The sequence below is a fragment of the Tasmannia lanceolata genome, unplaced genomic scaffold, assembly GCF_043159265.1.
Source record: "Tasmannia lanceolata isolate RefF3 unplaced genomic scaffold, GAP_Taslan_0.1 ptg000013l, whole genome shotgun sequence".
Lineage (NCBI taxonomy): Eukaryota > Viridiplantae > Streptophyta > Magnoliopsida > Canellales > Winteraceae > Tasmannia > Tasmannia lanceolata.
The window spans coordinates 33,055,098-33,082,663 of NW_027518690.1; the positions used below are offsets into that span (position 1 = coordinate 33,055,098).

At 41.2% G+C, this 27,566-nt stretch overlaps 1 protein-coding gene across 1 annotated transcript in view; it reads right to left on the bottom strand.

Annotated features, from left to right (window-relative positions):
* Window positions 1-6,091: 6,091 nt before the first annotated feature.
* Window positions 6,092-27,566, bottom strand: part of LOC143890029 (26S proteasome non-ATPase regulatory subunit 6 homolog) — a 36,368-nt gene continuing 14,893 nt past the window's right edge. Inside the window, exons 3-8 of the mRNA XM_077394536.1 lie at window positions 8,559-8,649; window positions 8,311-8,456; window positions 7,558-7,777; window positions 7,384-7,492; window positions 6,746-6,914; window positions 6,092-6,559 (exon numbers count right to left, since the gene is read on the bottom strand). Coding sequence (XP_077250651.1) covers window positions 6,385-6,559; window positions 6,746-6,914; window positions 7,384-7,492; window positions 7,558-7,777; window positions 8,311-8,456; window positions 8,559-8,649 — 910 coding nt within the window. The 3' untranslated portion in view covers window positions 6,092-6,384. The remainder of the gene's footprint in view (window positions 6,560-6,745; window positions 6,915-7,383; window positions 7,493-7,557; window positions 7,778-8,310; window positions 8,457-8,558; window positions 8,650-27,566) is intronic.

Consider the following 27,566-nt stretch of genomic DNA (forward strand, 5'->3'; position numbering starts at 1 on the left):
TAAAAACTGTATAACAATGAACAACCAAATCAAAATCACCGAGATCAATTCATAACCCAAAAACTAAGTTATATTGACAATCATTAAAAATCTCGTCCTCATCATCTCTAAATAAATTACCAAGAAAATCAATAAAATCCAACCCATAGCATAAACTCATATTCCCAATCAGTACGAAGAGAAGAAAAGCTACCAAGCAAACCAACAATTATTACAATTCTCATACTTACCTGAAAATATGTATCATGTCTGTAACCTCTAAGGTCTGGCTTCTTAGATATGAAGCAAAGCAAACAAGAAATAAAAGAGCTAACCAATAAGTGCAACGATAAATGTTCTATATGAATTTTCTGAAAGCACAACAACAAGGACAAACCCCCAAAACAGATTAGGAGGTCTGTTAAAATTCTCATCCACATGGGCATCAGGCGAGTATTAGCTCACATGCATTTAAAAAAAAACTTATAGCATCAGACATTTTGAGAAACAAAGCAGATAAGCACTAGGTATTGGAATTCAATGACCACCATTGGACCAATAATTTAATAAATGAAATCGAAGATAAAACAAGTGAACCATGACTGCTTCAACAATGAACATGGGTCTCCACATGGTATTAAAGAAGGCCCAGCAACTATAAATTGTGCCCTCTACATGGTATTGAAGAAGGTGTTTTTGAAAACCCATTTCTCCACTCCACCTATTGTAAAAATAAAAGCCTAGCATAAACAAATAGCAGACGACCATTTGCATTTATTTTACTCCGTAGGTGGAAATGCGGTAACTGATATGTACATGAAATGAAATCGCATTTCTCCATTCCAAAAATTAACGTAAAAAATAAAACCTAGCATAAATGCAGAAGAAGGTCCTGAAGTTGAAAGTCAACTCTATTTCAGCTACAAAAAAGGGGTTATTAGTACGTAAGGGGGGCTTCTCAATGGCAATAGAGGGGACCTATGCATGGTATTAGAGAAGGGATTATGGGCCCTCAAATGGGGTAGGAGAAGTACCCTTGGAGGGTGCAGCAAATCCAAAGATGGTGCTCAAGTTGAAAGGCATGGGTTTTCAGCTACAAAGAAGGGGTTATTAGTACCTAAGGGGGGCTTCTCAAAGGCAATAGAGGGGAGCTATGCATGGTATTAGAGAAGGGATTATGGGCCCTCAAATGGGGTAGAAGAAGTACCCTTGGAGGGTCCATCAAATCCAGAAGATGGTCCTGAAGTTGAAAGTCATGGGTTTTCAGCTACAAAAAAGGGGTTATTAGTACGTAAGGGGGGCTTCTCAAGGGCAATAGAGGGGACCTATGGATGGTATTAGAGAAGGGATTATGGGCACTCAAATGGGGTAGGAGAAGTACCCTCGGAGGGTCCATCAAATCCAGAAGAAGGTCCTCAAGTTCAAAGGCATGGGTTTTCAGCTACAAAGAAGGGGTTATTAGTACCTAAGGGGGGCTTCTCAAGGCCATTAGAGGGGACCTATGGATGGTATTAGAGAAGGGATTATGGGCACTCAAATGGGGTAGAAGAAGTACCCTCGGAGGGTCCACCAAATCCAGAAGATGGTCCTGAAGTTCAAAGGCATGGGTTTTCAGCTACAAAGAAGGGTTTATTAGTACCTAAGGGGGGCTTCTCAAGGGCAACAGAGGGGACCTATGGATGGTATTACAGAAGGGATTATGGGCCCTCAAATGGGGTAGGAGAAGTACCCTTGGAGGGTCCATCAAATCCAGAAGATGGTCCTGAAGTTCAAAGGCATGGGTTTTCAGCTACAAAGAAGGGGTTATTAGTACCTAAGGGGGGCTTCTCAAGGCCAACAGAGGGGACCTATGGATGGTATTAGAGAAGGGATTATGGGCCCTCAAATGGGGTAGAAGAAGTACCCTCGGAGGGTCCATCAAATCCAGAAGAAGGTCCTCAAGTTCAAAGGCATGGGTTTTCAGCTACAAAGAAGGGGTTATTAGTACCTAAGGGGGGCTTCTCAACGCCAATAGAGGGGACCTATGGATGGTATTAGAGAAGGGATTATGGGCACTCAAATGGGGTAGGAGAAGTACCCTCGGAGGGTGCAGCAAATCCAAAGATGGTGCTCAAGTTGAAAGGCATGGGTTTTCAGCTACAAAGAAGGGGTTATTAGTACCTAAGGGGGGCTTCTCAAGGGCAACAAAGGGGACCTATGGATGGTATTAGAGAAGGGATTATGGGCCCTCAAATGGGGTAGAAGAAGTACCCTCGGAGGGTCCATCAAATCCAGAAGATGGTCCTGAAGTTCAAAGTCATGGATTTTCAGCTACAAAAAAGGGGTTACTAGTACCTAAGGGGGGCTTCTCAAGGTCAATAGAGGGGACCTATGGATGGTATTAGAGAAGGGATTATGGGCCCTCAAATGGGGTAGGAGAAGTACCCTTGGAGGGTGCAACAAATCCAAAGATGGTGCTCAAGTTGAAAGGCATGGGTTTTCAGCTACAAAGAAGGGGTTATTAGTACCTAAGGGGGGCTTCTCAAGGGCAACAGAGGGGACCTATGGATGGTATTACAGAAGGGATTATGGGCCCTCAAATGGGGTAGAAGAAGTACCCTTGGAGGGTCCATCAAATCCAGAAGATGGTCCTGAAGTTCAAAGTCATGGGTTTTCAGCTACAAAGAAGGGGTTATTAGTACCTAAGGGGGGCTTCTCAAGGGCAACAGAGGGGACCTATGGATGGTATTAGAGAAGGGATTATGGGCCCTCAAATAGGGTAGAAGAAGTACCCTCGGAGGGTCCATCAAATCCAGAAGAAGGTCCTCAAGTTCAAAGGCATGGGTTTTCAGCTACAAAGAAGGGGTTATTAGTACCTAAGGGGGGCTTCTCAACGCCAATAGAGGGGACCTATGGATGGTATTAGAGAAGGGATTATGGGCACTCAAATGGGGTAGGAGAAGTACCCTCGGAGGGTGCAGCAAATCCAAAGATGGTGCTCAAGTTGAAAGGCATGGGTTTTCAGCTACAAAGAAGGGGTTATTAGTACCTAAGGGGGGCTTCTCAAGGGCAACAAAGGGGACCTATGGATGGTATTAGAGAAGGGATTATGGGCCCTCAAATGGGGTAGAAGAAGTACCCTCGGAGGGTCCATCAAATCCAGAAAATGGTCATGAAGTTCAAAGTCATGGGTTTTCAGCTACAAAAAAGGGGTTACTAGTACCTAAGGGGGGCTTCTCAAGGTCAATAGAGGGGACCTATGGATGGTATTAGAGAAGGGATTATGGGCCCTCAAATGGGGTAGGAGAAGTACCCTTGGAGGGTGCAGCAAATCCAAAGATGGTGCTCAAGTTGAAAGGCATGGGTTTTCAGTTACAAAGAAGGGGTTATTAGTACCTAAGGGGGGCTTCTCAAGGGCAACCGAGGGGAGCTATGCATGGTATTAGAGAAGGGATTATGGGCACTCAAATGGGGTAGAAGAAGTACCCTTGGAGGGTCCATCAAATCCAGAAGAAAGTCCTCAAGTTGAAAGTTATGGGTTTTCAGCTACAAAAAGGGGGTTATTAGTACCTAAGGGGGGCTTCTGAAGGGCAATAGAGGGGAGCTATGCATGGTATTAGAGAAGGGATTATGGGCCCTCAAATGGGGTAGAAGAAGTACCCTTGGAGGGTCCATCAAATCCAGAAGATGGTCGTCAAGTTGAAAGTCATGGGTTTTCAGCTACAAAAAAGGGGTTAATAGTACCTAGAAGAAGTCGCCATAGAGGGGCCATCAACTGCCCAACATGGTCCCCAAGTTCACAGAAAAGGGTTTCCAGCTACTAGTACCAAAAGAGGGTTTTCAAGGCCAATATAGGGGAGCTCTACATGGTTTTCAAGAAGGTGTTTTTGAAATCCCATTTCTCCACTCCACAAATTGTAAAATTAAAAGCCTAGCATTAACATATGTAAATGAAACGAAATTGCATTTCTCCATTCCACAAATTAACGTCAAAAATTAAACCCTAGCATCAACAAATACCGTAGCATGCAACTCTATTTTACTCTGTAGGTGGATACGCATATATGAAATGAAATCCCATCTCTCCATTTCACAAATTAATGTACAAAATAAAACCCTAGAATAAATAAACAGCAGAACGTTTCTCCATTTCACAAATTAATGTAAAACATAAAACCCTAGCAGCAACAAACAACATTTAAAAGCATTTACAACTATTTTACTCTGTAGGAGGAAATGCAGTAACTGACATGTATATGAACTGAAAAAAAATAAAAAACATATAGCATGAAAAATGATTCCCCCCCCCCCCCGTTTTGCATCTCTCTCAACCTGATTTTCCTCTTCAAAAATAAATAAAAATGAGATTGAATAAAGGAAGGGAAGGAAACGACGTACCAGGTAGGGTTTCCTTCAAATGCGAGGTTTGATACGTACTTCACCTTGGTCGAGATCGCCGTCGAGATCGCCGGAGTGATTGCCGTAGAGATTGCCGGAGGGAGGAGAGGACGACAAAAATTTAACAGAGACGAGAGGAGAGAAGAGGGAAAACGTAAATGTCTTTTTTTTATAAATTTTTCTAAGTCATTTCACTGTTTCTGCCAGAGAGGCATTTTCGTCATTCGAAATTTCGAAATCCAAATTTTGACCCCCTTCTATCATTTCCAACAAACACTTGACCCCTCTGATATTATGTCTTTTATTAGTCCCCCCTGTGTCAAATTTCCTATTAATTAATGGTGTGGGGGCAAGAGAGGGTGAGCAAGGCTGAAAAATAATATAAAAAACTCTATTAAAATTATGATTTATTTTCACTGTTATTAGTGTTTCCTCACCCCCTATCAACTCATGCCCTCTCAAGTCTCTCCTCCCACGACCCACCTTATACCTCTCGCCATATTATAAACTAATATTCCATAGAAAATATGACATGATTCCCAAACATGGCCTTCCAGATAATTTTGAAAATACACTTTCAACAAAGCTATCGCATGGTGGGCCCATTGAATGAATGGTCCAAAATATTTCGGCATTAGGCATGTGTAACAATCGTGTCTAATAATAGTTTAAGATAATTGCTAGGAATAGATGATGCACATTACTATTTTTTATAACAGAATCCAGCACCCCACATGAGGCGCTTATTGTGAACATTTTTGTTGATTTTGTGGGTACCATCGGTTTGGCCCTCCTTGATTGCATGATTTTATCAAGGTATTGACCAATTCTTAGATCAAAGGTGCAATTGCTTCAAATTGCTACATTTAAGATGGACCAACCATTTTCCCAAAAGCTGCACCCATTGTATATCTTTATCTATTTCTAAATTTATGCCATGTTTGGCAACCATAAATTTTTTTCCCCTCTCAGGCCTCTCCCTCTCCCACTCTCACAATTGGGCAAGTCAATATTACATGGAAAAAAATTTCATGATTGCCAGACATGGCCTTAGGCTTTTAAGCCATGTTTTAGCAACCATGAAAAACTATTGTATGTAATATTCATTGGCATGGACCCAAACGTGTGGGAGGGGCTGCTAAGAAAAGAGGGAGAGAATAAATAAAACAGTCCTAAAAAACAGTGAATAGAAAATACCTATTTAGAACTGATATTTTGTTTTCCTGGTTTTTTGGAGCTTTTCCCGGTGGCCAAACATGTCCTTAGGCTGATATGGATGTGTAAATTTGGTAACATAGGTTTTGTGTAAGCAAATGATATGTGATTTTAATTGTTTTGTAATACAGGATGGGATTAATCACAATACTGTATTTTGTAATACAAGATATGTGATTTTCATGGGACCCCTGGTCCGAATGCTAATAATTCAGAAATTTCTTGTCGATAACCTTTATTAAAAGAGGTTTTCTTCTTAACTTTCATACATAATATAGAATGAATGGTATACTGTTCAAAAAAAGAAAAACATATCAAACAAAATATTACATACGGTGCTGCAAAAAATGTAATGGACTGGGGGCATGTGGAATAATTGATATAAACAATGTTGCTTGTAAGTGGTTGCCTATATATAGAATGAATGGTATAAATAGGTTGTGTAATTTACTAATTTGCATTGTAAAAAAGATTATGGGCAGCCAATCAAAAAACTTCACAATAAAAAATTAGAGTGCCATTATAAAAAAAAGGGAGTGCCAATAGCATTTCCTATTCTTTATCATTGTTTATATTTTTTGTTGAAAACACAACCACCCGGAAAGAAAGAAACAAACAAAAAGATTAAGATTCTCAAGTGATGCAAAGAGCATAAATACTTCAACCTCCCAAATATGGTTAACATACAGTATTTCTAGTTATAGTTAGACAACCTTCCATTGGTGAGGGAGTGGGAGGAGATGAAATTTCAAACATGATCCAACTACTTAAGCCATCTAACTATAAAAGACAAAGGACCCAAAGGTGAAAGTCTTACAGATCGATAACGCGAGACAGCTTCTGAATCCTGTTTAACAAGAAGTCCCCTTGTTTAATAGTTGCCTGATAAAGAGCATTTTTCGCGTCGGGCCTGTTTGTTTCAAGAACGCCCGCAACTTTGTCGATCTTGCAATGAAGTTTCCCGGCGGCTATAAAACGGGACAGTTCCCTGAAAAAAAAAAATCACCAAAAGTCTTGTAATAACCATGAACCACACCTCATAACTCAACCACAACTTTTTTTTAGCAGAGAACTCAATAAAACTTGTGAAAGCCCAAACATAAACACCCAAAAAAAAACATATTTGTAACTAAGAATGGTAACTGTTATCAAATGCTAAAGAGGTAATACTCACAAATCAATGAAGTCCACAGTTACACCAAATGCCGTTGCCATTGCTTCCATGGTAACACTCTTATAGGATTCCAAAAATTGAGAATAAACTACGGTGCGGACCTCCCTCATGTAATATCGAAAATGAGGTTGTAGATAACGATCCAGTTTTACTTGTTCCGTCAAGCCAGCTGCAAACCGTTACAAAGAAAACCCAAGAGAGAAAGTTACAAATAATTACAAAGAGTAATAAATTTTGACATTAATCAGCTCAATTAGTTTAGCTCCAATGTCAGCACAAAAGGTTTCTTTCTTTTCGGTGAGCAAGCCGAGCAAGAACCAGCTATATCAATAACTTGGAAGGCCTTGGAAGAGACCACATCTAAAATGTGAAAAGCGTCGACCCAACCATACATTTCCAACCACAGACTAAAAGGAGGACGCTACCATTCAAAGAGAGAAAAAAAACAACTAAAAGGAGGACGCAAGTGAGCAAATAGCAGAGCAAACCAAGAAGCTCCAAACTGACTACACGCAATGCAACCCAAATGGAAATTAGTAATGGAAATCCTATTGTAATGCTCAATGATGAACAATAGAAAAGATATGCTGATTTACACGACATGCACTTTTTTTTTATAGGTCAGAACATGCACTTACCAAATGCGGAAAAGAATGACTTGTACTGACACTCGTAAAGAGAATTTAAGAACTCTGAAAGATATGGGATTTTGCCAATCACTGTCAGGATCTCCGGGGCATCCACTACCTGCGACATTTCAATATCCAGAATAAAGATGCCTAGATAACATGTAGCGAAGAAAACTTATTTACCTTTTGTTTTAGTGAAACCCTGTCCAGTGATATAATACTCGTGAGGACGGTATAGAAAATGAAAATATCATAGGGAAATAGTTCGTAAGTTGTAAAGGTCGATATTGAATCCAGAAAGAGACTGGCAGCTTTCTTGAAATTTCTAGTGGACATGCAATATAGGCCTTCATATACTTTCAAACGGTTCTTCCTTTCCCAATCACCTCCCTCTTCAAACAAGCTGCAATTAATATGCTAATAATTAGAATACCAAAAGCTCCAACCTATGTCACAAATATCGTTCTCGGGAATTTCTCGACAATGGAAAATCTTGGGATAGAGTAAATTTTTTTCATTTTTTTCGGGTTTATATCGGGAGGCTGCGTACATCTAGCCCTCCCCAGACCCCGCAATGGCGGGAGCCTCGTGCACTGGGGCCGCCCTTTTTTTTATCGGGAAAACATGATAAAAACAAAATTATTTAAAAATATATAAATATATAAAATTTAAGAAAAAAATATAAAATAAAATATCGTAAATATACCGTAATAATATCGTGATATTTTATGATAAAAATGAAAATATCGGCATATTTTTAAAATCTCAGGATTATTTCGGGATTTTGTCGTTTTATCAAAATGTGGCGACAAAAACAAGTGATATTTTGAAAATATTGGAGATATTTGTGACATAGGCTCCAACATTACATCTTACAAACAAATTTGAGTACAAATGTGGATTCGAAAAAAAGAAAAGTTAGGAGTCTCATCTTACCTCTTCGCTTTATCAATGCTTTTGGAGATTAGATCAAAATCCATATAAAAAAATCCAAGTTGCAATGTATAGAACACTAAATCCATCTTTTGACCAACAGCGACTGTTTTTCCTTCTGTTACTTTGAGCTGCTCCAGTGCTTTCTCCTGTGGCACATGGATATGAGTTAGGAAGGAACATATATTTAATGAAAAGAGAAATTTAAGCAAAATACTGTCGTGAGGTTTGACAAGTGATAACGAATATACCTTGTCACTGATTCGAATGTAAAACAAGGATTTCGCTAAGTGAGCTTCTCGTACTTCACTCTCACCTAAGTTTTCTTCAGCATCAGCAATCCTGTTCAAACAGAAACAGTGCATAAGGGAAAATTATAGTATAACAAACATGTAGCAAGTATGGGCTCAATCTAGGACTCTTCTCTGGATCCAGCTTAAGCAACGCATTTGCCCCAATCCCATTCCATAGTGCATTGACATCCCCAAATTTTCTAAGCACTACGACTTGATACTATTTCATGGATAATAGAGTGATTGGGTCACATCGGTACTCTATCTCGCATAAACAACCCCTCCTTAAAGCGCAGACTTACATAAACCAAAGCTTCATATTTTGGGCTATATACTATCTATGAAGTAAATGTATACCAACTTTTAAGGGAAATGATAAATGCGCCCCTTTTCATCACTTGGGACACCCAGCAGCAGTGTATCAATGACTGCAGAGGGGCGGATGTACTTCAAGTCAGAAGGATTCAACGGATTTGATTGCCACGTACACTGCAGTTGGGTGTCCCATGTGATGAAATGGGGCGTATTTAACATTTCCCAATTTTAAATTGATTATCATCACTAATTAACATAAATATGGTGTTTAGGCAATGAAGTCGAGTTCAATTGACAATTTAACGTTGAAGGCCTGCAAACTTATAAAAATAATTCAATCGATTCCGATGATACCAATTTTGAAGAGTTTGAAAGATAAGGGCTTATAGTTTAAATTGAAGGTAGCAATACCTCTACAACTTCTCCCATGTAAGCACTGAAGAAACCAATTAATAACAAGATAAAACTGATATTTTGCAAACTTATTTTGGGCAAGAAGACAAATCAAAGAGATTATGGAAGTTGGTCTTGCATGGATCTTAAGAGTTCTCTCTTAATACACGGATTCATGTTCATATATTTTGCTACTCTTCTTGGGAAAAAACGTAAAGTTGTGGCTTCAATGAGCAATCATGCAAAATATGAATATGTAGAAAGCAGGGGTAACAAAGAAATGTATGAATTTAATGGAGAACCACAATTACATGTTTCCATGTGCAATAACCTTTTTTTAGAAAGCTAATCTTCAGTAAAGAGAAAAAAATAAACTACAACAGGGGTAGTGATTGCCCCACATACCCCTCATCCAAAAAAAAGGGGAAAATACAGATACACCCCCTTCAACTTTCTGACATTTTCAAATGTAACCCTGACTTTTAAAAGCCACCAACTACACCCCCAGAGGTTTCAATTTGTATAAGGTTGACCCCCTCAGTTGACGGTTCGTCCACTAATCGAAGGGTTAAGATGATCCTATGGAGCTGATTTTTTGGGCACACGCGATCTATGTCAGAGCCTATCAAATGAACGCTTTGGATCATCTAAATAATGTGGGCCCACTGTGTTTTTGGTAGTGTTTGGATGGGGTTTGGAGGGGGGTATGGTAGTGTTTGAATTCGGGTATGGGGTTTGGAGGGGGTATGGGGTCTTCATTAGCATTGATAGTGTTTCAAAAGAGGGGGTGGTGTACCCTATACAAATCGAAACCTCAGGGGGTGTAGTTGGTGACTGTTAAAAATCAGGGTTAGAGTTGAAAATGTGAGAAAGTTGAGGGGGTGTAACCAAGGTTGCCAGGGCGAGAATCGAAAACGGGATTCGATTTGGGATTCGAAAGCAGGATTCGAAGGCTCCGGGGATGGTTGGGAGTGAGATTCGAAATTTCGCCAGGAAATCGTCGGGGAGTCGCCGGAGATTCACCGCCGGGGACAGCCATTGCCAGTGTACTTTGCAATCAAAGCCACTGGATTTCTCTCACATCATGTACATTAGCCCCCTTTGCAATCAAAGCCACTGAATTTTTCTCACCCATTGCCACTGACAATGGGTGTGGGGTGATCAAAATGGGTGTAAATATCACTCCCCTAAACCATTCTGGGGGGGGGGGATCAGGGGTGTTTTTATATCCAAGGAATCGTCGGGGAAATGGATTTCACGGAATGGGATTCGAGGTTTTGGGTGATGTGAATCCGCGAATTTTATTATCAATGAAACGCAAATCCATAAATGAAGAATCGTGATTCCGGTGGAAAAGAAATCGCGATTCCCAAATAGGGATTCGCATTTCCGATGAAAAGGATTCGGGATTCCCCTATTTTGGGGGATCGAACCGAATCTCGAATCCGATTCGCGAATCGGGGAATCGCGATTCCCCACCAGTGAAATCGAATCCTGCTTCCTAGGGTGTAACTGTATTTTTCCAAAAAAAAAAAAAAAAAAAAGAAAAAAACCAACCACCCTATTGGCTAACAAATCAGCGAAGACATTAGCGCTCCTACGGCTATGGTGAAAATCGAACTCCTAGTGGAACATGTAATTTATATTTCTAATCTCATTAATAATGTCAGAGAAACGCCATGGACCTAAAGACGAGCCCACATACTACTACCCAATCATGTTAGATGGATTACACAGTCAAATGTAGCAAGACAACCTCAAGTCCAATGAGAAGGGCAGGAACCTCGGCCTCATTAGAATAACATCAACTGCTAGTACCTGAGAAAGCAAATAACATCTCATCCAAGTGATTCATGTCCCCCTCCCAAAAAAAATCCAGCAGACCACAAATTACCTAATGACGGCCAATTAAAGTTCAGCTCAAAAGGATTACTGGGAGGGGGATCCCACTTGGGGATATATTCCTCTAGGATTTTTTTTTCTGACACGATAGTGGTCCAGTTGCATTTAATTTGTAATCTCCTTGCGACAGTTAGCCCACATCCATGGTTTTAAATTTCAACTGAACCAGCAAAACCCAAAACAACCAAAATGTTTCCGTTTCCATCCTCACCGGAACGCATACCAAAACAGAAACAGTAAGTGTCCATATTACATTATTTTAGTTGAAAGTCGGAAACTTATAAGTTCAGTTGGATAATTCAATGAAAATCTTATAAAAAGACGAAAACATATTAATATAAATGCAAACGATGAAAATTTACGATGAAGCTTCAAGAAATGCTAGAAGATTATTTATTTATTTAAAAATAGAGAAATATCTAATTTCATATATGAAAAATATTTTAAAAAAATAAATAATATTTAGAAATTATTAAAAAAAAACTTAATGGATAAGAAAATTATATAAATAAGGCATGGGAAAATTTAGTCTTTTTATTTATTTAGCCATGCCTGATTAAAAATCATTAAACTTTTAGAAAAACTAACAAAATCAAAGGCATGGGAAAATTTAGCCATGCCCTTTTATACATAAAATTTATCTTGTATTTTCTTACTATTTTATTTGTAATAAGTTTTTTATAAAATACTAAGAAATTATATTAAAAAGGAAAAAGTATCTTTCCTTGCCATTTAGTGTATCAGAGGTATGCTATACGTATTATATAATAATATTTATATGACTTGCATGTAAAATGTGGTGTATATATTATGTATAAATATTGATATGAATTAAATGTGAAATGTAGTATTACTGAATTATCAGGCATGTGTTGCATGTCACTAGGTGTTTGATGTTGTTAAACCATTATGAGTGTTTGTTTGCTTATGTGGTGGTTTTTTGTTTTTGTATTTGTGCTAATTTTAGCACTTCCTGAAGCTTCATCTTAAATGAGCATCATTAGCATATCTTCCATACATTTTCGTGATTTTACAGGATTTCCACAAAACAATCGATCTGAAACTGACATGTTTCTGTTTCTGCCACGACCAAAATGTGTACAGAAACTGATACCTAAAACCCTGTACACATCACAATCAGCGTTCTCACCTCCCTCATATTCCTATAATGGTTCTCGATTCGACATCAAAGGTCCTTCCATTCCTTTCCAACAAAAGGTCCCAAGTCACCGTGAACGGGAATAAACTCCAAAGAACTCTCCCCTCAAGTTCAAGATGCTTGTAGCTCCACCCATCCAAAAGAGGCAAAAAAGAATGGGGAAACAGCAAAAAGACAAACCAATCCACCAAAGGGTGCGGCACCAAACCACTCTAGCAATAGAATAGTGGGAGAATAGGTTATCATCGAACTCCTCGCTCACATTATGCGCTTGTCCACCAAAAAGCAATTTTGGCTTTTAAGAATAACGAGGGCATTTAACTTCCCACGAACAATCATCCACACAAAACTCCGGACTTTAGGGGGAACGGAGGAAATGCCTTGACCAACAACTAGACAGACCAAGAGCACTAAGCAACAACACAACAATAAAGGATCAAACTGAAAAGGAACCACGAGGTTCCCAATCAGAAACTCCACGATCCTCAATACGAGATGTGAAGACCGCACACTCGGGCCTACAATGGAGATCCAAATAAACTATAATCCCCTCGTCTTTAAAGCAGTTCCGCCACCCCCCAACCCCAAAGAACCCTCCCTCCCAATCTCTTGACATACTCAGAGATTGCAACACCCTTCTCATGGACCATCCTATCGAGACATGGAAACTCAAGGCACATTGGCCTTTGAACCAGCCACACATCTTCACGGAAAAACAAGCCTTGTGTCACGGACCTTTGGTTTGGGATTGAGGTCCGTGCGGCACTTGCGTTGCCTCACAACAAGCAAGTAAGCCTAGCAAAATTATGAGTATCAAACCAACAAAACAAACACAAATGGAGTGCTAAGTTTCCAAACACACACAAAGCAATAGGGCACACGAGTAGGCAAAATGTTTAGCTTTATTGATGATTCTAGAACAAGTTACAATAGAATCATGCCAAAAGGTCCACAACTCCTAAGGGTCCCCGATCACCCGTTGACTAGAATGGAATCCCTGCTAGGATATGCACTAGCAATGCACCACTCGATGGCCAACCAAGATCTCAGGGTAAAGAGCTTTAGCAACCAACCCCCTTAACCACCAGTGGCGACCAAAGGTGCTATAAACAACGACTTTCCAAGACGCAACGAGACGAGCGACGTTGGATTTTAATACCAACTACGTCCTCACTACAACATGTACATAGGCATGAGTCTTACATATTACATTGATAGACCAAGTCACGGGCCATAGGCCATGCGAACAGCGCTGGACGAAATGGCCACGTGACACTCCCGCACCCAATTATGTCGACGCCCTCGTCGACATTGCGTCCGTGTAGGTATGTATTTCATCTTCAGTGAGGTGGAGCTTTTCCCTTGGTTCCCAGCTGGCTTCTGAGTCAGGTAGGCCTTTCCACTTGATGAGATATTCTAGTGTCGGTCTTCGAGAAGTCCCTCACGGCTTGGTGCGTTCAGCCATGATACCCTCAACTTCAGGTGTGAAGGAAGTTGCGTGCGGTTCCTCTCGAACTGATGTGTTTCTGGTGTTGTCTTCCTTATCGGCTCGATAGGGCTTCAAACAACTGGCACGAAAGATAGGAGGGATTCTGAGCCATGAAGGGAGTTGGACCCGAAAGGAGATGTTACCAACACGCTCCAGGATGGGAAGGGGTCCTTCATATTTTCGAACCAAGCCTTTATGCACTTTGCGGGTAAACTTGAGCTGGCTAGAGTTCAATTTGACTAACACCAAGTCACCAACTTTGAAGTCATCTGGTCTTCTATCCTGATCTGCCCACTTCTTCATCCTCCTTGAAGCTTTCTCCAAATACGCTCTGGCGATGTCTACATTTGTGTGCCACTCTTTTGTCATATGATAAGCAGGGGGCTATTGCCGATATAACCAGCAGCGATGGAATGGGGGGTGGAAGGTTGCCGGCCAGTCGCTAGCTCGAAGGGGCTTTGATTAGATGCAGAGCTCTTTTGTAAGTTGTAGCAAAACTGCGCTACATCGAGCAGGTGAACCCAATTTCGTTGGTTGGCGCTAACAAAGTGCCTCAAGTATTCTTCAAGTAGGGCATTGACCCTTTCTGTCTGTCTATCGGCTTGGGGGTGTAGGCTCGAGGAGAAGTTTAACTTTGTGCCCAACAACTTAAACACTTCGGTCCACAGGCGGCCAGTGAATCTTGGGTCCCTGTCACTGACAATATTCTGAGGAACGCCCCAATATTTCACAACATGGCGGAAGAATAGTCTAGCTGCCTCCTCTGCACTGCAATATAATGGCGCTGGTATGAAGGTTGCATATTTTGAAAACCTGTCCACGACCACTATGATAGAGCCAAACTCCCCAACTTTGGGCAAGCTCACAATAAAGTCTAGGGAGATACTCTCCCAAGGGCTTGTCCCTTTCCACCTTATCTTGCTGGCAAGTGAGGCACGTCCGAACATACTCTTCCACATGATCGCTCATTCGGGGCCAGTAGTAATTACTAATTACGTTCAACCAGGGCGAGAGTGCGATGAATCCCAGGGTGCCCTGCCCACAGAGTATCATGGCACTCTCTCAAAAGTTCCTTCCTTAGGTCACCTGATTGCAGAATGTATATTCGACTCCGCTTGGTCAGTAGGAGACCGTTTTGGGTCCAAAACCGTCGTGATTTCCCCGCCTTCACAAGCTGCATGATAGTTTGGGCGAATGGATCTTTCTCAAGCCCTTCACGAATACGGTCTTGTAGGTTGCTCTTTATTTGACACATGGAGGCATGTTCATCCAATTTCAAGGTGGCCAACTCAGCCTTTCGACTGAGTGCGTCGGCTACTTGGTTCGATCGGCCCGGCTTGTATTCTAGAACCATGTCAAATTCTGCAAGGAAATCTTGCCATCGAGCTTGTTTTGGTGACAACTTCCTCTGGGTTTGGAAATAGCTTGTGGCTACATTATCGGTCTTGACAACAAACTTGGAGCCAAGCAGGTAGTGTCTCCAAACTCGCAAGCAGTGTACTATTGCGGTCATCTCCTTTTCTTGCACGGTGTACTTTCGTTCAGTGTCATTGAGTTTGCGGCTCTCATAAGCAATCGGGTGCCCTTCTTGCATAAGCACACCGCCAATAGCATAGTCTGAGGCATCAGTCTGAACTTCAAATGGCAATGAATGGTTTGGCAGCTGTAGCGCTGGCTCCACCATAACAACATCCTTGAGATTCTGAAAGGCAGTATTGCATTTTTCGGACCATAACCATGAGCGATCTTTCTTCAACAAGTCTGTTAAAGGAGCCGCTCGATTTGAGTATCCTGATATGAACCGCCGATAGTAGTTAACAAGCCCGAGGAATGACCGGAGTTCTCCCACCTTGGTTGGAATTTGCCACTCTTGGATGGCACGGACCTTCTCATTGTCCATGCGAATTTCTCCTCCACCCACTTCGTGACCCAAGAACATAATACGCTCCTGAGCAAATGAGCACTTCTCTAGCTTCACATAGAGTTGGTTATTTCTGAGTACCCCAAGGACCTTCTTTAAATGATCGCCGTGTTCTTCGAGAGTGTTGCTATATACTACAATGTCATCGAGGTAGACCACTACAAACTTATCTAGAAATTCATGAAACAACCCATTCATCAAAGTACAAAAGGTTGCAGGGGCATTAGTAAGGCCAAATGGCATCACCAAGAATTCAAATGCACCATACCTTGTTACACAGGTTGTCTTGGCCTCACCTCCTTCTGCAATTCACACTTGGTAATAGCCGGATCACAAATCCAGCTTGGAGAAGTATCTGGCTCCTCCCAGTTGGTCAAACAAGTCAGCAATTAGGGGGATAGGATACTTATTCTTCACAGTCAGCTTGTTGAGGGCCTTGTAGTCAATACACAATCGTAGACTCCCATCATGCTTCTTTTGGAATAGAACTGGGGCACCAAAGGGGGCCTTTGAAGGCCTAAGAAATCCTGCTTCTAGTAGCTCATTGAGTTGCCTCCTAAGCTCTGCTAACTCTGGAGGGGCCATTCTGTAGGGGGCACGGGCTGGGGGTATGCTGCCAGGCTCTAGCTCGATTTTATGGTCCACTGCCCTCCTTGGCGGCAGCTTCTTGGGTAGCTTCTCAGGCATGATATCTTTAAATTCTTCTATAACATCTTTGATGCTTGGGGGAATGAGGATCTCCCCCACCGGTGCCTCTCCCATCTTTAAGGTTGCCACGAAGGTGGGTTCCCCTTTCTTTAAACCCTTCTTCAGCTGAAAGGCCGTTAAGTGTTCGAAGTCTTTCCTCTCTTGTCTAGTGGCAGGAATCATACAAGGTGCTTTTTCTCCAAACATACATAAGGAGTTTAAGTAGGGCATTGGAACTGCTTTGGCCTGGTTCAAGAATTCTATCCCCAAGATGACACGAAAATCATCTAAGGGTACTGCCATGAGATTGGCTGTTCCAGACTATGCCCCAATCTTGATTGGTACACTCCTTGCTTTCCCAGTGATGGGGCGAGCCTCTGAGTTTACTGCCTTCATTTTCCAGTCATCTTTTTCGAGCTTCAACGCCAAACGTTTTGCCTCTTGTTCCGAGAAAAAGTTGTGTGTAGCACCTGTATCGATCATAGCCCGAGTCATCTTTCCATTGATGCATGCTTCAATGTACATCAAGCCTTTGGATGGGACTCCTTTAGAAAGAATTTTCTTGGCACCTTGTCCCTTGATAGCACTGCACAGGCTTAGAGCTGTCATCTTTGGTTCCTCCTCATCTTCTTCCTCTTCGCTCTGAGCGTGGGGTGAGGAAGCACGGCCCCTGTGACGCAGAGGTTGGTGCCTCATTGTATTGTCTGGACCCTTCTCTGTGATAGGTTCTCCTATCGCCCCCTGAACCCTGGATTCTTCCTCTTGTGCTACTAAAAGACCGACTAGAGGTATTCATGTTGCTGGGAGGCCTGTTGAAGCTGCTAGATGGCTTGTTGTTGAAGTCTTTCTTCCTGTTTGTTGCGTCATCCCCCACATGATCAAATAAATTTTCTGCTTCGATCATTGCTGTGGCAAGGTTCTGAACTCCTCTTCTTCAGAGCTCTGTCTGAGACCAAGGCTTTAGTCCCTCCATAAATTGAAATAGCTTGTCCTCCTCTGACATGCTCTTTATATCAAGCATGAGAGTCGAAAATTTCTTCACATATTCTCGAACCGACCCAGTTTGTTGAAGGCGCCGTAGGTTCTTTCGGGCAATGAACTCCACATTCTCAGGCATGAATTGTGCTTTAAGTTCTCGCTTCATGTCTTCCCAACTGTCAATAACACATCGTCCCGCTTCAATCTCTTCATAACGGGTTCGCCACCACAATTTGGCATCATCACTGAGGTACATGCTGGCCGTAGTGACTTTGGCCTCCTCATCAAGATGTGTTGCACGGAAAAATTGTTCTATATCGAACAAGAAGTTTTGTAACTCCTTAGCATCACGGGCACCGGCGTAGCATCGTGGCTCAGGCACTCGTACCCTGCTACCCTGTCCATCACCGTGACCACCTATGCCATTACCGATGGTCCTCATGAGTAAATTCACCTGGCCAGTGAGGGTCTCAACTTGCTTTCGAAGATCCTCCATCGCGACCTGATTCAATAACTCAGCAAGAGCATGGACTCGCTCTTCCACCTCTTCTATCATGCCCTTAGTCTCCACACCAAGGCCTTCTATCAACTCGGCAAGATTAAACTGTTGTTGCTCTACCGCTGTCACCCTTTCCTCAACACCAGCAATCCGTTCTCTTGTACTTCGCACCGGTATTGGTTCTTGATCATCACATACCTGACTAGACTCCGGAGGGAGTGTTTGGGTAGCATTCTTCTTCGCCATTTCTGAATGTAGGTAGGAACTTCGGCTTTGATACCAACTGTCGCGGACCTTTGGTTTGGGATTGAGGTTCGTGCGGCACTTGCGTTGCCTCACAATAAGCAAGTAAGCCTAGCAAAGTTATGAGAATCAAACCTACAAAACAAACACAAATGGAGTGCTAAGTTTCCAAACACACACAAAGCAATAGGGCACACGAGTAGGCAAAATGTTTAGCTTTATTGATGATTCTAGAACAAGTTACAATAGGATCATGCCAAAAGGTCTACAACTCCTAAGGGTCCCCGATCACCCGTTGACTAGAATGGAATCCCTGCTAGGATATGCACTAGCAATGCACCACTCGATGGCCAACCAAGATCTCAGGGTAAAGAGCTTTAGCAACCAACCCCCTTAACCACCAGTGGCGACCAAAGGTGCTATAAACAACGACTTTCCAAGACGCAACGAGACGAGCGACGTTGGATTTTAATACCAACTACGTCCTCACTACAACATGTACATAGGCATGAGTCTTACATATTACATTGATAGACCAAGTCACGGGCCATAGGCCATGCGAACAGCGCTGGACGAAATGGCCACGTGACACTTGTCAGTTGTCACCCTTATCAAAACTAAACCTCACACATCACGAGATAGCATATTTGACTTCGACCACAGACCTCCAAACCCACGAGCCTCAACAACTAACAATCTCTATCCTCTACCACCCTTCTGATCCCGCCCCCCAACCCCCTTCCCACCATATTTTGGCAATATAATTGCTCTCCAACAAGAGTCCCTCTCCTCTCCCAAGGTCGAGAGCATCCTCGGATTTGGGGCTTGCACGCCATCTCCAAATTCACAAAATGTTTCATTTTCTTCTCCTCCCTGCCTTCCAAAGAAAATCTCTTTGAAGCTTTTCAATTTTATTGGCCACATCATTACGAAGCAAATAAAGGACATGAAGTGAACTACCAAATTTGCAAGAGGAACTTTATTAAGGTAATCTAGTATTAATTGACGAAACCAAAGCAGGAGTTAATGCTAAGTTAGAGTTAAGAAGAGGACATCTTTCGCTATTTTGGTTCAATCCTGCGTAAGGAAGGAGAGATTGAAGAGAATGTTAACCATAAAATAAGAGAAGGTTGGTTGAAGTGGAAGCATGCTTCAGGAGTTCTGTGCGACCGTAAAATACCAACCAAGTTGAAGGAAAAGTTTCATACGACAGCCGTGAGGCCAGCCATGTTGTACGGCTCAGAATGTTGGGCCACTAAGAAGCAGCTTGTGCATAAGATGAGTCTAGCGGAGATGCGAATGCTTAGATGGATGTGCAGCCACACAAGGTTAGATCGAACTAAAAATGAAGACATCCGTAAAAGTGTGGGGGTGGCACCAATTGAGAAGAAGATGAGAGAGAACTGCTTAGGATGGTTTGGGCATATCCAACGTAGGCCTTTGGATGCTCCAGTGAAAAGAAGTGACTCGCGCCAAGTTGATGGAGTAAAAAGAGGTAGGGGCAGACCGAAACAACTTTGGGTAGAAACAGTGAGGAAAGATTGGAGGGCTAAGAGCATAACAGAGAACATGACCTTGGATAGGATAGAATGGAAGAAAATGATCCATGTAGATGAACCCAACTAGTGTCCGGACTAGACTTAGTCAATTTGAGCCGGGTAGATCCTTTCACCTTCTTCATGAAAATTGTCTAAAGGATTCATTAGCTGACCCCAACTAGTTTGGGACAAAGGCTTAGTTGAGTTTTAACTTTATTAAGGTAATCCAGCGGCCAAAAGAGATAATTTTTCCAATGGCTAGGTTTCTTTTCAATGCAATTCAGAGGAGCTTTTTTAAGAATACCCATCCCACATAGGCATCCCAACGTATGTCAGAGGAAGGCTTCTGCCCGACACCCAAAAGAATTTGCATGGTGTCATTCGCATACAGATAAGTCTAGAGGAGGTGCTACATAATATCAAAGTGTTAGCAGCGTCTTGCAGGTGGGAAATAACAGGGCCATTCTGACATGGCAGGAACCCTTAAAACATGCCAATGTCAACCTCTCTTATCAGGAGTCTACTTAAAGCCTCCACAACTAGAGTAAAGAGAAACAAGAATAAGGGACCCCCCTTGTCTGACCCCCTTGTGCTTTTGAAGAATCTCATAACCTGCCCATTGATGATTATAGAAAAATGAGGTGACAAAATATCGCCCCAAATCCAATGACTCCATATATTACCAAAACACATCCCAATCAACCATTTTTTTTTTTTTTGAATGGTAGCAATTCATTAAAGAAAAGGGAAAGACCGAGACAGTCAAGCCCAGAATACAAGAGCGAAAAAAGAAAAGAAAAGAAAAATACAAAGAAAATATACAATTACGGAGGGAGGAAATCAAATAACTCCAAACCAAGCCTGCCCACCCCACCATGAGCTAATCTATCTGCCTCCTGGTTTGCCGATCTTCTAATATGATTGAAAACTACGGCATAATCACATATCCAATCTTCAATTTCGTCAAACGAAGATGCAAACCTCCAAGGCGGCACTCACGCACCTCTTAGCTATCTAATGACATTCATTGAGTCACCTTCCACAATTATCGAGTTCAAGAGTTCACTTGGAATACACTTTATACCTTGATGAGCGGCTTTTACTTCTGCCTCACTAGAATCTCCCGTCCCAATGGGACCGGAGAATGCCCATAACACCTCACCCAATGAATTCCTCAATACTCCACCAGTTCCCGACGGACCTGGATAGCCCAAGCTAGAGCCATCAAAGTTTAGCTTGAACATACCTGCCGGTGTAGCCTCCTAATTATGAACTATGATGTTCCGCGCCTCATTACTCTTGCATATTATCCTCCATCCCTCCCATAATTCATGAGCCGATACAAATAAAAACATAGGGGTAGATCTCATCCAAGAGATGACCATTGCTATTGCTTGAATGTAAATGAAGTAAGGAGACTTTGCAACTCCATCGAAAATCCTAGGATTCCATTCTTTCCAAATGACCCAAATAATTGCTAAAAAGCAAGAGTTCCATAGCACCTTTCCTTATTTCTCCATGGAGCCGCCACTCACTATTGAAGGAGCTCAGATAAAGAGGATGGAAATACCCATGATATGCCAAACCTGGAAAGGATCCCGCTCCAGACCTTTCTCGCGACGTTGCAATGAATAAAAATATGATCGATTGATTCGCCGGCTTAAATGCATAACGGACAATGGTCCATCAACCACAACCCTATTTTACGCAAAGAGTCTATAGTCTGGATCCGCCCTCTGACAGCCGCCCAACCAAAAAAGCTCACCCTTGGTGGAGCCTGGATTTTCCACACTTTTGCTTCAGTGGGGGAAACAGAGAGAGGCAATAGGTGATAATAGATTTTACGAAAAAAGTCCCAGTCGAGTCCTAGATCCATATCCTTTTGTCCACCCGATCGCTTAATATAGCAGCCTTCCAACATTTCCATAAATCAACCATATCATATATTTTTTCCAAGTCAACCTTGAACATGAGACTCGGTGCACCCTCGCTCATCCTGGAATCAATACATTCATTACCAATTAGGACCCCGCCCAGAATTTGCTGCCGCCTCAACAAAGGCCCTTGGTTCTGAGAGAACACCTCCCGCATGACTTTCCACAATCTAGAGGTTAAGACCTAAGCAATGATATTGTAAATAGCATTCACCAAATTAATCGAACAAAAGTCTCCCCAAGGCACTACCATCCTTGTCTATCTTCCCTCACGCAAAAAAATTCGAAAACGCGTGTCCCAACTTCTACTGCACCATGTCCCATTTTCCTGAAAGAAGCGAAAGAGAAGCCATTAGGTCCCAGAGCCTTATCTGTTTCCCATCCCAAACATGGTCTCTAATCTCCTCTTCCTCGAAAGGCCCTTCAAGTCCTGCAGCACTGCTTGGAGACAACTTATCAAATGCCAACCCCACCAGAGCAGGCCTGCTTCTCCTCTCCTAGAAGTAGAAATCAACAAAGAAAGAAGTAACAGCCTGTACCAACCACAAACTACCTCAACGAGGTGATCAAGTTAACACCTTTCTATCCGTGGTCTTTCCATGAAAGAAAGCATTATTTATATCTCCTTCCCTGGGCCAGGTAGCTTTGGATCTCTTCTCCAGGAAATTTAATCCCATTTGATAACCCTTTCACTCTTTGGCCACCTCCGATCTATATGACCCCACTTGCTCTCCACGAGAGGCCTTTCTTCCCCCACTAAGTCTCAGTTGGCAATTTCTTTGAGCAGGGAGGCCTTTCTTCGCTACAAGTTCTAGATCACATTGACTCTCCACTTCTTTATTCTGCTCTTCAAAATCTACAGCTTCCAAGCCAATTTTGCTCTCCCATTACCTTCAAACACGATATCAGTCCATCAAACAATGAGAATTCTAGAAAAATCTAGAAACTTGAGCCCAAAAAATCTTAAATCTAAACGGGCCAGTCTTGGAAGCAACACTGTTAGAATCCAAAAACACAATTGAATGGCTGGAAGTGGTTCTAGGTTGAACCGAGTCACAACGCTGAAATGAGACTCCCAAGGCCTGCAAGTAAGTAATCTATCCAATCTAGCCAGCGACAGATTCTTCCTCTTGCTAGACCACGTAAAACAAAATCCTACAGATGGGAAGTACACCAGTTTATTTCTATTGATTTTTTATTTTTTTTTTGAATGGTCAGCTTATTTCTAATGATGAAGTCGTTAAATCTCCTCATCCTAATGGTAGTTTTTCTCCTTCCAACACGCTCATGAAAAAATATAGTAGTGTTGAAGCCTCCCCCTAAAACCCAAGGATGTGGCCATCTATATGGGATAACCATTAAGCTCCTCCCAAAAAAAATCCCCTAGATCTAGGGTTGAAAGGACCATACACCACGGTCAGGATCCGGTTGGAGGAGCTTGCAATAACTTGAAAGGCCATCTAAAGATGCAATGGGTGCATCAAATAGAAATCAGTGACTGTTAAGATAGGAAAGGTAGCATGTTCTAGTGTAATTCCATTTAACGTATTAATGAATCCTCAATTTTAAGCGATGTTAGGCTAAAGGTTATAAATGCAATTCATTAAGGATACGAAAGTGAAGGCGAATATTAGTAAAGAGGTATACCCCAATGTGTCAAACAAAGGATGCAGGCCAAAATGCGGCCAAAGCAAATCCAAGTCGCTCAGCCAACCGAGTACTCGGTTGACGCAGTCGAGTACTCGGTTGATGAGTCAAGTACTCAGTTGACACGGTCAAAAGGCGAGAGATTTGATGACTTGATAGGGAAAATGAGGAATAAAAAAAGAATGCGACCAAGGTAAAAGCGAGTTGACTAGTCTGCGTCAATGATTGATGCAAGGAGTTTTGCTTCTGTGGTATAGCCTCAGAACGTCACTTGAGCATACAAACGAGTGTCAACTATACAAGATAAAGCACTGATGTACAAGAACAAGTCCTAACACATTAATCATATGCAACCTTTCAAAAAACACATTAATCATATGCAAGGAATAATTCTGATGCAGTGTTCTTATATGGCGAGGATTTCGAGTAGTATAAAAAATACGAGATAATATTCGTGGACCTTCCACAGTTTCAAAACTCCACAAGTCAATCATCAACTCACCCAAGTTAACTCTCTTTTACCTTGGTCGAGTCTGAGTTTTACTATACCAATTTAATTAAAACTATTTTGACTCGCCTAAGTTAATGAAAAGTTGACCATGTCAATCATTGACTCCCTTGAGTCAACTCCCTTCTACGTTGGCTGAGTTCTTGTCCGTGTCTATATTTTGAAACACTAGGACCTTCAAAAAATGAATTTATGATACAGACACTTCAAAAAATGTGAAATATCTGAGCATCAAATTGGGATACTTAAATAAGCTTAAGGAGTATAGATCAGATGCTCCTAATCCATATCCTATTTTACTACACTAGCTTTTACAAATCAACTTGGGCACCTTCATGGCAATCGTACACGATCCTTTGATTCTCCCACGAGTTTGTATCATATTTTTTTCCTTTTTTGAGCGATAATGGTGATTTTATTCCATTCCAACAACAACAAAACCCACATAAGGGGCGTAACAATCTAAAGGGGAACTCCATCTACTACAATTAATGATTATCCACTCCTTCCTTCGCCAAAGTATCTGCCATCTAATTTGTAAATCTTGGTTTGTGCCGAGAAGATACGGATATCCTACCATACAAATCGAGGATTTCCTTGATTATGCTCATCTCATATTAATAACTTACCACTCATTGATGTTGCAAATAGACATATGCCTGCATAGTAGAGCACGAACCTCCACTTTGTTTGAATCATATTCCCTAGTGGATCAGAAGTATGCCTTTAGAAGAACACCATGATGATCACGGAACACACACCCCACAACTTCTAGCCCCGGTTTTCGTCTGGAAAACCCGTCAAAGTTTCGTTTGATACATTTGGGAGGTGGTGATTCTGATGTGGATCAGATCTGAGCTAAACCTTAGTTCAGATCCACAGGAGCATACAGTTCAGACGGATCTAAACTTTTTTTGTCCTTAACTGAATTTTGCAGTAGATCTGATCTCATGTGAAAATAACTTCATAAAAAATTCCAGTTTGAGATCTGTGATAGAAGAAATCTGAAATTCACTCTTTTACAGTTCTAACCGTATTGCAAACACTTCGGTAAAGAATGAACAAGATCTAGACTTCAGTTCAGACAAGTGCTATCAGAATATGGATACTTTTGCCTCTGTTTCAACTGGAATGAGTGTGTAGATCTAAATTAAAGCTTTCAGATCACAAAAGAAAATTGGAAAACTTGCTGGAATCATTTTTTTTTCTGAATGGTGTGCTAGAATCAATTTAGGGAACGGAATTCTAAGTCTCAGACAATCAGACAATAAAAGAGCCTTCTTGATTCAAGTAAATGAAACCAAGGAGTTTGGAGAAAACACATGTGTGTGACCTAGAACAGACAGTTCTGCAATAACAGCCATTCAACTCTGGATTTGCAGAAATTCTGCAAGTTCTGCAATAGCAGCCATTTTTTTTTCTGAATGGTATGCTAGAATCAATTTAGGGAACGGAATTCTAAGTCTCAGACAATAAGAAAATAAAAGAGCCTTCTTGATTCAGGTAAATGGAACCAAGGAGTTTGGAGAAAACACAAGTGTGTGACCTAGAACAGACAGTTCTGTAATAACAGCCATTCAACTCCAGATTTGCAGAAATTCTGCAAATTCAAGTCGGAACAGTTCGTTCTACACATAAACCAATTGATCTCTGGTTTTCCTTCATGTACCAATGGTTCACAACTAAAATCAAAGAAGTTTCCTAATTTTAATGAAACAAAAGCAAACCTGAGGTTAGAGAAAAAATACAGAATAGAAAACTTCAGAACAGCAGTAAATCATCAGATCTGAAAGGAATTCAGACTGAAATCTGCGGAATGACAGTTAAACTGAATTTCTTGAATGAGAAAGCAAACAGAAAACTGAATCTAGAACTGAATTTGCTGATATAAAAGAGGAAGATCTTTTTTTTTTTTTTATGAAATAGGACTAAGATCTTATTTGCTAATTGAACTACGAAAGTAAATTGGAAACAAATAGAGCAGATTTACAAGTACAAATTGGAATGGATTTACAAGATGGAAGAATGCTTTACAGATCTTCGCGTGATCTTGCACTCGGCAAGATTTAATCACAAAGGCATAGAATCTTACACTTGACAAAATTAAACATAAACCAAAGAAGTTGCAAGTCACTTACTCCAAGGACCATGTAAATCTCCAATGGAGTAAACAATTTACTTAGAATCTAATGCGGGTGCTTAAGAGGGAAGAAGAAGAGAAATTAGAAATCAAGAACACAACTTAGAGAAGAAGAAGAAAATGGGAGCAAAACTCAGCCCAGTTGATATTCCATCAATTACATAAGTTTATCAACATCCAAAATCCCTCTAACGATGGTTTCTAACTCTTTAAATAAAAGAAAACCAAAGCAAATTCGTTCAAGCTCCTCTACTAGTTAGCTTAGGGACTAACATAACATTAATTGCATTGGAACTCACTAACTTTGACTGTTTTGGGAACCCACAGACACAGTCCACTAAAACTGTCATAACTTTCTACCCTCTTGTCCAATTTTCGAGCACAAATACTTGTTGGAAATATCTCAAAGAGACCTACAAATTTGTAGTTTACTACTTTCCATAATTCTTTCATTTAGAGGTCAAAAAAGAGGTTCAAAAACGGGCCAGCAACATTACTGCAGAAATGCAACTTGGAACTCCACCAAAACCACCTACGCATGACATGGCTGCCATGTTGGCACTGCATCATTATCTCCGGGTGAGAAAGAACTCGTCCACGAGTTCTCATTAAGCTCTCCATGATAAGTTGTCAAATCTTTAACATTGAAGTTGTGTGAGTATTGATATTTGGAGGGAGCTCAACCTTGAATGCATCATCCCCAATTTTCTTAAGCACTTGAAAAGGGGCATCCACATGATCTTGAAATTTGCTAAACTTCCTTGGTTCAAGAAAACTCGCCCTCGAACCTTGAAGTATCGAAGAATGATCATCAATTGAAACTTCCCAAGATCAAACTCCGCTTCATTATCTCCATGAAGAAGTGATAATTTGTCTAGATTTTGAACATGTTTGAATATATAAATATCAACTGTGAGCTTCAATGTAGGATTGAATAAAAATGGATCGATGTAATTGGATGAAAAAATCGATATAATATTTTTCCATTCACCCATCACTTCAATATCCATTGGTTCACCTAATATGCAATCAGATCCAATTTCTTTGGTGATGAATTCATTGAATTGCCGTTGAAGTTCCTCGTACTCCTTGTAAGTTTCAACAACATGTAGAGCATCGAATTTACCATTATCATTGGTCTCTTGATCAAATTCGTTCTTGGAAAGAAAAAAGTTACTCTCATACCCTTTCTTGAACCATGCAATCTGATACGGCTTTGGATGTTGTTCGGTTTTTAGCTTGTGCTTGTTCACCATTTTATGAGATACGATGTTCTCACAACTCCCACTATCGATCACAATGGAGCAAACCTAGTCATGAGATTCGCATTGAGTCTTGAAAATATCGGAACGAAGCCAATCATCATCGGATTCAACCTTTGGTGTAGCAAGTGCTCTTTGGATCACCAAACTTTCTCCTTTTTCGGGTTCGATTTCTTCATTTTGTATGCCATCTTCCTCATCATATATGGGTTGATTTGAATAATCAATAAGATCCTCATTATATATGGGCTGATTTGAGTCATCAACAAGATCCTCATCATTTTCTTCATCACCGAAGGCAACTACTTGCCTCTTTGGACAATCTTTGAAACGATGGCCAACTTGACCATA